General features: G+C 60.4%; 1 protein-coding gene across 3 annotated transcripts in view; it reads right to left on the bottom strand.

Annotated features, from left to right (window-relative positions):
- Nucleotides 1–50: 50 nt before the first annotated feature.
- Nucleotides 51–10,718, bottom strand: part of SCARA5 (scavenger receptor class A member 5) — a 39,659-nt gene continuing 28,991 nt past the window's right edge. For 2 of the 3 annotated variants that reach the window (XM_074578406.1, XM_074578404.1), the window contains exons 7-9: nucleotides 8,162–8,209; nucleotides 2,052–2,249; nucleotides 51–345 (exon numbers count right to left, since the gene is read on the bottom strand). In XM_074578406.1, coding sequence (XP_074434507.1) covers nucleotides 209–345; nucleotides 2,052–2,249; nucleotides 8,162–8,209 — 383 coding nt within the window. In that variant the 3' untranslated portion in view covers nucleotides 51–208. The remainder of the gene's footprint in view (nucleotides 346–2,051; nucleotides 2,250–8,161; nucleotides 8,210–10,718) is intronic. The other variant, XM_074578407.1, reaches the window with a different exon arrangement.

Genomic DNA, 10,718 nt, shown 5'->3' with positions numbered 1-10,718 from the left:
AAGCGCCCCCCACGCCCCCCCGGCTCCGAGCATGGCAGCACCAGCAGGGTAGAGAATAATAAAAAGCCATTTATTTCTCTAATAATAAACCCATTTCAGGAAGCACAGGGGAGATTGGTGGGGTGTGCCGAGCCCCCCCTCCCCCGGACCCCCGCAGCCAGACCGGGGGGTGTCCGTGTGTCGTCCCTGTCCTCCCCCCGCCCCCCAGTCACGGCGTCAGGCATTTCACGCCGGCGTCCTCGGCGTGGCCGCAGTTGGTCTTGCCCCAGCTGGAGAAGCTGCAGCGCAGCAGGCTGTCCTCTGTCCCCTTGCAGGAGACGTCGTCCATCCAGATCCTCCCCGTGCCTGCAAAAAATGGGGTCCTGGTGAGCGGCCCCCGCACCCTCAAAATACACTAAACCACTAGAAATAAAGATTTTGCTTCTTGGAACCTCTAAGGTGTCCATGGAGGATGGAGGATGCCCTTGGACAACCCAGATAACGGCAGCATCCCATAGCCCGGCTTTGAGACCCTCCCAGCACGGTCTGGTGTTGGAGACCACGGACTGGAGCACGACCAGCTCCAGGACGTCTGGATCAAGAGGCAACCAGCAAGATTGCTGCAAAAATCCAGTTGTTTTGTGAAGTTTTACTGTGATTAGTCGTAATGTGGGTGTTGGTGACCCACAACTGCCCAGAGAAGCTGTGGCTGCCCCATCCCTGGAGGGGTTCAAGGCCAGGTTGGCCGGGGCTTGGAGCAACCTGGGCTGGTGGGAGGTGTCCCTGCCCAGGGCAGGGGGTGCCACTGGCTGGGCTTTAAGGTCCCTTCCAACCCAAACCATCCTGTGATTTTCCCCATTTGCCCCCATGGAAATGAGGACCCCGGATCTGCCCACACAGGCAACGGGTGCAGCACAGTCCGTCCGGCACGTGGCCATGGGGTAGCCCCCAATTTTGTGGGCTACCAAGCCCCTGGGGATACGCAATTCCTGTTCTGGAGGAAACACCCCCAGAAGAGACACCAGCCACCAGCACGTGGTGGGGTTGTGGCCATGGCAAGGCACTGGATGTACCACGCTCGATGGGGCATCAATGGGGTTCTCCTCTGCATCTCTCCTCTGCAATGGGGCTGTGCCTCTGCATCTGCTGGGCTGAGGGATCTGGGCGCTTCCATTGCCGTGCCGAGGGGGTCACGGGAGGAGGAGAAGCAGATCCTCCCAGCTGGGACACCCCAAGTCAAGCCTATCCCCCGACACAGTCTCTGGGTGATGGTGCCCCAGGATCCCAAGTGGCCGTACCAGCCTTCGGGGGTGGTAGAGGACCAGGGTGGGACACAGGGGGAAGAAACCCAGGAGTGGACAACCTGGTCCCTGGTGGCGAAATGAGCTCTGAGGTCTCCCAAGGCTGATGTGAAGGACACCAACTCGTGGAGGGGCGCTCGCAGAGAAGGTCTGGCCAGCTGGCACCTTCATGGTTAGATGATGGCCATGGTGGATACCTGCTTATGGGATCCATCATTTCCTTGGCAGCCCGGAGCAGTTGGAGAGAAGGCAACTCAAGGAGTTAAAAAGGCTACGTGGAAAGGGAGCTGGTCTGGGCAGCAACACCCCAACCCAATGGTTTGGGGCCAAAGGCCACCCCTCCGCCCACCCATGCGTTCCTGACATTTCCCCTATGTTTTTAAAAGCTCTTCCTTTTTTTTGTTTTTGTTTTGTTTTTCCTTTTCATTATCCTACAAGGAAAAGAGATCTCAAAAAGCCACGTCCGGCTGAAAAACCCAAAGCGTCCATTCAAAAACAACAAGCCCGGGGTCGGTTCTGCGGCGCCGAGTCAGCGCCAGCGACGGCCTCGCACGTGGTCCCCCAAGCCAAGGCCAAAATATTTGCAGACGGGGCAGGCCGCGCTGAATAAACCAAGACCGAAGCTTCTCAGGCCACCACAGCCCCCTGTCCTGCTCGTGGGGGACACGCTGGATGCCCCCAGGGTCATTTTTGGGGGTCTCTGGTCTATTTATGGGCTGGCCAAAGGTATTGCTGCTGGATGAGGGGGGGGTAGAGGTGGAAGGGTCTTACCTTGGCCGAACCGGGCCATGCGGTACACCTCCTCGGCGCCTCGGAAGCCCAGCATCCGGCACACCACGTCTCCATCCTTCTTGTCCCAGCCGTCGTCGCACACCGTGCCCCAACGCCGGTCGTAGAAGACCTCCACCCGTCCCTCGTGGGAGCCGGAGCCGTTCACCAGCCGAATCATCCCCTCCTCAGCGGCTGCTGCTGGGAAGAGATGGGGAGGTCAGAGGAGCCACGGTGCCATCTCCAAGTGCTGCCCCTTGCCCACCTTGGACCACCTCCCATGCCCTCCCTGTAGTGCCCGTGGCTGCAGAAAGCACTGGGTGATGCACCTCCAGATGACCTGAGGACATCTCACCACCATTGGATGTGGTGCTGGAGGGGTCCCATCAAACCTGGGGGTTTGTTGGAGGAGGCTGAGCCTTGCAACAGTCGTGCTGAGATGGGAAACCTGCTGGCAGCCCAAAAGTGCTGCAGGCAGGGCAGGCACCCAGCAAGGGTCGGTCCTGAAGCCACCAAGATGAGACCAAATGGACATAACTCAGGCTTGTGATGAGAAGAGAGATCACAGAGTCATAGAATTGCCCAGGCTGGAAGGGACCTTTCAGATCATCGAGTCCAACCATCAACCCAACACTGCCAAGGCCACCACTACCCCATGGCCCTCAGCACCACGTCTGCCCGGCTTTTCAAGCCCTCCAGGGATGGCGACTCCACCACTGCCCTGGGCAGCCTCTTCCAATGCTTCACAACCCTTTTGGGGTTATTAAGCAGATCTGAACCACCACATGGGAGGAGGAAGGTGCCGGCAGAACCAGGGCACAAAGAGCTTCCAAAAGGGCAGCTCAAGCGAATGGGAGGCTCTTCCAACCACGGACCAAGTCCATGTTGTCCAGGTGGACCCTGACTTCATGCTTGAGGGGACGGTGAAGGAGAAGTTCACATCGGTCCAAAATGCCAAACTGGGGTGTGGGGACACGGCTTGTCCTCCTCCTCCCCACAGCGGCTTTGCTCCCTCCCCTCCCAGTTGCCTTTCTGTGGCTGCTCAGCCTTCCTCCCCCCATCACCACCCTCCTGCCAGGAGAGACCCCTATGGTCACCCGTCATCCTCCAGGCAGGGGGGAGCACAGGGGGGCGGTGATTTATCTGACAGGGGAATGACTGAGAAGCTCAGCACCAACAAACCGCAACGGTCCTTCCTCTACCCCCAGCCAAGAAAACCCAGCGAAAGGAAGAGGCCATAAATCCCGTTATTTGGGCCGAGAAAGGGGTCGAACGGAGAAAATCGCTGTCGGGCAGCCGGGCTCGCTCCGTGACTCACCGCGGGCTGGGACAGCAGCCACGTTTGGGTGGAGCTGGGCTCCCCCAGGGCGAGATTGTGTTGCAGCTGCTCGGAGACTTTTATTCGAAGACATTTTCTCAAAGCCAAGGTGGGTTGTTTTTCCCCCCCCTCCCCTATCAAAACACACATTCCCACTGGAAATGCTCGATGACTTTACTTCTCAAATGCGAAGATAGCTGGGGTGTGGACTGCTGCGTGAAGCATTTCCAGGCAGACCGAAGTCTCCTCCTTGATGACCATCAGCTCTCCGGCTCATCCTCTATGCCCAAGGCTGGTCCCCGGTGGAGAAGGGGACGAGGGGCTGCATTCTGCTTCCATGCCACCAAAAGCACCCCAACCCCAGCCGCAATGTAAAAGGGAACAAAACCTTCTCGTCTGCTGTGATTTTGCCGGTACGTGGACCACGGCAACTTCTCAAGCGACGAACCCAAAAGGTCTCCATGCCAAGGGGCGACTGTTGCAGAGGGAGCTGTGAAAAGCTGGGTAAAATCCAAGAGAAGCTGTGGCTGCCCCATCCCTGGAGGGGTTCAAGGCCAGGTTGGCCGGGGCTTGGAGCAACCTGGGCTGGTGGGAGGTGTCCCTGCCCAGGGCAGGGGGTGGCACTGGGTGGCCTTTAAGGTCCCTTCCAACCCAAACCATTCTGTGATTCTATAAAATCTGACGTTGGTCTGACATCTACGTTAACTTCACGGTGGTGGGATGTCATGGGCAGCTGTGCTCAACCGAGGTCTCGTTAGGCGCCTTGGCCAACCAAGCTGGTGGCCGTGAGGTTGGCCAAGGTGGGGGAAGCAGGGTCCCAGCCCGCCCCAGGCTCCCGGGGCTGGGAGGTGCGGGGTTAACGGGACAGTTAGAGACCAGGGACGTGTTTGGGTTCTGCTGCACAGAGATGCAGAGGGTTTTGGCACCGCCGGACGGCTGGGACCTGCACAAAAGTTGTGGGTTTTTTTTTTTTTTCATGTTTCAGGCTCTGGGTTTTCCCTGGCTCGCTCCCAGCGGGAACAGGGCCACCTCTTCCAATGACCTCCAGAAAGAACAGTCCTTGCTTGGCCTCGGCACCGGCCGATCTCCCACTTCCAGGACGAGCTCGGGGTCAGGCTCAAGGAAGGGTCTGGAAACCTTGAGCGTGTTTTCCTGGATCTGGGCAGAGCATCGGGCCCACGGAGGAGCCAGGAAACATCTCGTGCTGCCCCTCAACCACCTCGCTGATATTTTGCCCAGCCCTTGCCATGGACGTGGAAGGGTGGCATCGCACCTTGGCGGAGGGGCTCGTTTGGGATGCTGCCGGCTGTCGTTGCCGACTGGGATGGAGGGGACGTCTCCTCCTTTGCCGAGGCCGCTGCCCTGGCTCACCCCTGGGGTGGTGTCATCTGAGGGCTGCGTGAAGCGACTCTTCCAAGCCGAAGACGTGGACCGGAGCTGCGGACGCTGCCTGGAGCTGCCAGAGGAGCTGCTCGTGCCAAGCCAAGCTTGTGCCGTGTCCAACGCCGGTGTCCCCCGCTAGGGAACCAGCCCAACGTCCCTGCTCCAGGTGGGCAAGCGGAGGGTGGGATGCGGCCAGGGAAACCCAGGGTCCAGCAATTCTCCACCGCTCAGGTCGAGGTGTCACCTCACGCAGTGTCATCTTCCCGGCTCCATGTGTTCAGTGACTGCGGCCACCACTGTGGCACCTTGGGGGTCCCCTTGCCTTTGGGACCACTGTCCCTCTTGCACCCCCGGAGCATCTCAGGGCAGGGGAGCCTTTCCTAGGGGCTGTCACCTCGCGTCTGCGATGCCTATGGGACAGCAATGGCAAAATGGGGCACGGAGCCCCCCGGCAGGCGTAATCCCCTCCGTGAAACCATCCAGCTCTGCCTCCAACGCTCCTCACGTTCCCTCGTGCCTGGAGAAGAGGCAGGTGACTGGGAGTCCAGGACCAGCTCCCTATATCCAGCACCATCTGGTTGTTCATCCTGTCCAGGACCAGCCCCGTATCTCCAGCACCATCTGGTCGCTCATCCCATCCAGGACCAGCCCCGTATCTCCAGCACCATCTGGTCGCTCATCCCATCCAGGACCAGCCCCGTATCTCCATCCCAAGCCAGCTGCTCCTCCCAACACCCCCATTCCTCCCCCTCCGAGTCCGCCCTCACCCCGGCTCTCCGCTGGACGCTCCTCAGAGCCTGTGCGTGCTGGAGGACGACGACGGCTTCTCCAAGGAGGGGGAGAGCCGGGCAATCGGGGCAGGCAGCCAGGCACCGCCGGGATGTTCCCATTAATCAGCAGGGTGAGGGCTGCTAATAAAGACCCAGAGCTCGGCCACGTGAGTCCTGGCCACTTCGCCTCTGACAAACGTTGCTTAGAGGGCTAATAGAAGCTAATAAAACCCAGAAGTTTCCTCCCAAACCAGTGCCAGCTGCCCGTAACGGCCCCACAGCCCAGCCCAGGGCCGTTTTGGTGGCCACGAGCCCTGAGGACTCCGCGAAAGACGCAGCTGGAGTCGGGGCTGCGCTCGGGGATGGCCCCGAGGAGCTGGTGGAGCCACGGGGAGGTGCGCAGGGACCAAAGGAGGGTTGTCCACCTCGTCGTGCTGCAGAAGGTGGGCCAGGATCAGCCCCTCCTGGGCTGCAGCTCCAGAGCGGCTCAGGAGCATCCCAGCCGTGTTCTCTGCCTCCAGCGACCCCCGGTCTGCCAAGCCTGGCCCCATCCATCCCGGAGCAGCTCCCTGGCCCTTTCCCTCTCCAACGCACCCAACAAACCCCCAAATTGCCGCAGCGATCGCTTCCAAAGCCCTCGACCTCCTCCCTGTCCGGCCCCCAAAACCCAGCAAAACAAGAAAGGAAAAGCTAAAGAAGAGAAATAACTCCCGGTGGCCGAGAAAACAAGGGCCTGATTCTTTGCAGCTGGGCTGAGATATCATCTCCCCCCTCCGGTAATGGAGACCATCTGCCCCCGGGTCCGCTCCCCACCGCCCCCTCCCGCTGCCCCTGCTCCGCTCCAGTCCCTCAGGTTTGGGAATAGGGATGGAAATGTCAAGTTTCCAGGGGGGAAGATGTGGAGGACGGCTATCCCGGGAAATTAAATAGCGATATACACCAGCCTTTGTACTTCGCGGATGGGAACCAGCTGCGCTCGCCCACCAAGCGGTGGCTGGAAGGGGCTGGGGGTCCTGGGTTCTTACTGGGGGTGCTGGTGCTTCCCACTGGGGTGCTCCCCGCTCCCCGGCCACCTCTGCTGCTGCTCCCCGTCCAACCCTGCCACATCCCGGCTCCTGCTTGGCACCGTCTGGGTGTTGTGGTGGCTGGTGGCAGGGACCTGGAGCCCCTGCATGGGCACCTGAGGCAGGAGGGATGTTCCTGGGGTGGCAGGAGGGATGTCCCCAAGGAATAATGTCCCTGGAGAGGCAGGAAGGATGTCCCTGGGGTGACAGGAGGGATGTCCCCAAGGAGGAATGTGCCTTGTGTGGCAGGATGGATGTCCTTAGGGCGGCAGGAGGGATGTCCCCAACAAAAGACGTCCCTGGGGTGGCAGGAGGGATGTCCTCAGGGAGGCAGAAGGGATGTCCCCAAGGAAGGATGTCCCTGGAGAGGTAGGAGGGATGTCCTTGAGGAGGGAGAAGGGATGTCCCCAAGGAGGGATGTCCCTGGGGTGGCAAGAGGGATGTCCTCAGGGAGGCAGGAGGGATGTCCCCAAGGAAGGATATCCCTGGAGAGGCAGGAGAGATGTCCCTAAGGAGGCACATCCTGCCATGGGACGATGGGTGGAAGAGATGTGTCCTTCCAGCCCCTGGTTCCTCTTGCTGCCAGCTCCGGGCTGGTGACGATACTGTTTGCCAGGAAAGTGCCTGGGCAGGTGGGAGAGCTCAGCCCTGAGGCTGATCCTGTTTGTTCCCCGGGAAGAAGTGGGGAGTGAAAACTCCCAGACGCCTTCGGGCATCCTCAGTCCGGTTCTTGAACCTTGTGTGAACCTCATGAGGTCCAACAAGGCCAAGTGCAGGGTCCTGCCCCCGGGTCAGGGCAACCCCCGGTGCCAGCCCAGGCTGGGGATGGAGGGATGGAGAGCAGCCCTGAGAGAAGGGCTTGGGGGTGCCGGGGGGGAGAAACCGGCCATGAGCCAGCACCGTGCGCTGGCAGCCCAGAAAGCCAACCAAGTTGGGGGGGTTCAGCCTGGAGAAGAGAAGGCTCCGCGGAGACCTTCCAGCCCCTGCCAGTCCCTCAAGGGGCTCCAGGAAAGCTGGGGAGGGACTCTGGAGCAGGGAGGGGAGCCATGGGACGAGGGGGAAGGGTTTTACACTGGAAGAGGGGAGATTTGGATGAGATATTGGGAAGAAATCCTTTGGTGTGAGGGGGGTGAGCCCCTGGCCCAGGTTGCCCAGAGAAGCTGTGGCTGCCCCATCCCTGGAGGGGTTCAAGGCCAGGTTGGCCGGGGCTTGGAGCAACCTGGGCTGGTGGGAGGTGTCCCTGCCCAGGGCAGGGGGTGGCACTGGCTGGGCTTTGAAAGTCCCCTCCACCCCAAACCATTCTGTGATTCCATAACCCAGCCCCATCAGCCTGGCTGGTGTCTCTGCACGCCGAGGGCTCCAGGGGGTGCAGAGGAAGGTGCTCCCCCCTCCTTGGCTCTGCTGTAACATCACAACCACTTTCCTCGAGCATCCTCGGTCCTTGCATGCTGCCGACATCCCTCCCCGCCGCTCCATCTCCTCCTCGCCCAAGCATTTCTCCCACCAGCTCCCGACCCCGCAACCACCACCCAAACCCTGCCCAGAGCAGCGGGGAGACGGCCGTGAGCGGGCACTTACCCGTGCTGCCACCTCGGTCCCCCTTCTCCCCCTTCGGGCCTCGGTCACCTGGGAAAAGAAAGACCGCGGGGCATAAATCTTGTTAAAAATCCCATTTTTACTGGATATCCCGCTCTTAGGCAATGAGGTGTGTTTGTAACTCTTGGATGGTTTTATCATCTTGGGGAAACTGAGGCACGAAGCAGCAAATGACTTGTTAGTCCCTCCCCTGACCCCCTGGCCATGCTGCGTGGTGGTGGGACCCAGCTCCTCGCTCCCCTGCCTTCTCCTGGGATGCTTCTTTTTGAAGGCATGTCATGGTTTCGGTTGGGATGGGGTCGACTTTCTTACTAGCAGCTGGGACAGTGGTATGGTTTGGATTTGGGCTGAGGAATGGTGTTAGGACACCGGTGGGTTTGGTTGCTGCTGAGCTCTCACGGCCTCTTCTGCTCCTCAGCCCACCCCACCAGCGATGGGCTGGGGGAGGACAAGGAGTCGGGAGGGGACACAGCCGGGACCCCGACTGACCCCATGGATATTCCATGCCATGGGACATCGGTGTATAAAGCCGGGGGGAGAAGGAGGAAGGGGGGGAAGTTGGGAGGGACGGCGTTTGTCTTCCCAAGTCCCCGTTCTGCGTGACGGAGCCCGGCTCTCCTGGGGATGCTCAACATCTACCTGCCGTGGGAAGCGGGGAATGAATTCCTCGGCTTTTGTTTCACCCATCAAACTGTCCTTATCTCAACCCACGTGGTTTTCCTCACTTTTACTCTTCCGATTCTCCCCCCAGCCCGACTCGGGGGGGCGGCGGGGTGTGTGTGTGGGGGGGGTGAGCGAGCGGCTGCCTGGTCCCAGTTGCCAACTGGGGTCAAACCACGTCAAGGCAAAACCAACCCAGGGCTGGGAAAACGCGGCTTCGTGCGGGGTTTATCCCGCGTGGGACCAGCCGCTCCCCGGGCTCCGTGTGTTTGGATTTTATGCCCAAAGTTGCTTTTTCCCCTCTGCATCCTCATGGGAAAATGTCCTGCCCTGGGAACTCCCTCGCCGGGGGGGGCCGGGGCTGTGCAAGACCCCCCTTCTCGGGGTGCAGGGTACGGATGGGAGGGTGGGGGAACCCCCCAGCAGTCCCCCCCCCGGGGTGCGTGTCTGGCAGCGGAGGGAGGATGGAGGGCTGGGGTGGGGGGGAGGGGGGTCCCTCGAACCATCCCACCCGCTCTGCTCCCCCCCCCACCTCGAACAGCCACGTCCCGGCTGCTGGGCAGCAGCAGGAACGAAGGAAAGAAAACCCTGAATCTGGGGCTAAAAAAACCCTATTTAGGGCTAAAAAGGCTTCATTTTGCAGGGGGCGGGGGCAGGGACGTGATTTCCCGCAGCCCCGATGGAGCATCGCCCCTTCCCGCAGCCGGCTGGTACCTCCTCAGGAGCGGATTTACGGAACCAGACCCTGAATCCATCGAAAGGACACGATGCTGATGGGGGGGGGTGAATGTTCAGACCAGCTGGGTAAACAGGCCGTTCCTCAAAACCACGCCTATTTCCATATAAAAATAATGAGCTCAATAATTATCTGTGTCACGGCTTGGCTTTCCCGGCGGCCGGAGAGCCTGGGCTGGCTCTGCCCGCATCCCACCGCCTCCAGCAGCCCCCGCCCGCGCTCCGGCTCTGCTCCTGCCGGGCAGCAGCCGTGTTTTCCCATGGAAAACACCATCCCGAGTGGGGCCGTGGGTTTGGTTTTGGAAAGGGCCGGGGAAGGCTCCGGGATGCTCCGGCCAGCGACGCTCCGGGCGAGCTCCAGCCCTTCACCGCGGCCCCGCTCCCATATATCCCCCTTCTTTTGTCCCCGTGGGAGAACAGCAAACAACACGCACACACACGCGTGCGCGCGGGGAAATTTCTTATAAAATAAAATAATAATGATAAAATAATAATAATAATAATGATAATTAAAAAAAAAGTGCAGGAAATTCTTGCCCTTTAACTCGGAGGCTCTGGGAAGGCGAGATGGGTCCCCTGGGCAGCCGCAGCTGCGGCGGATGGAGGAAAGCTGCCTGCAGCCTGCCCCGCTGATGGGAACCAGATGACAACGGGGCCCCCCCCGAGCAGCGGGAGGGCGGCCAGAGATGCTGCTCGCCGGCACGTGATGGTACCGGGACGGCGGAGCAGCCCGCGCTCTCCAACGCCTTCCTTCCCCAGCCCCGAGGAAAGGAGGTCGGAAAGCAAAAGTCGCGGTTCTTTCGTGTTTGTCCTCCAAAATCCAGGTTTTTCCCGAGCAGGAGCGCTTTCCTCGGAGGCTCCGGGCTGCGCCCTACAGGAATGATGGAGAGCGGTGCAGGTGGAAAGGTGGAGCTTGATGGACAGGAATAGCTGGAGAAGGACTTCTTACAAGGGCATGTAGTGATAGGACGAGGGGTGATGGCTTCAGACGGCAAAAGGGAAGATTTAGGTGAGCTATTGGGAAGAAATCCTTTGGTGTGAGGGGGGTGAGCCCCTGGCCCAGGTTGCCCAGAGAAGCTGTGGCTGCCCCATCCCTGGAAACATCCCAGGCCAGGTTGGACGGGGCTCTGAGCGACCTGGTCTG

The sequence above is a fragment of the Larus michahellis genome, chromosome 3 (genome assembly GCF_964199755.1).
Source record: "Larus michahellis chromosome 3, bLarMic1.1, whole genome shotgun sequence".
NCBI classification, from domain to species: domain Eukaryota; kingdom Metazoa; phylum Chordata; class Aves; order Charadriiformes; family Laridae; genus Larus; species Larus michahellis.
The sequence above is the reverse complement of the archived record's forward strand: the minus strand, read 5'-3'. Positions and strand labels throughout refer to the sequence as shown.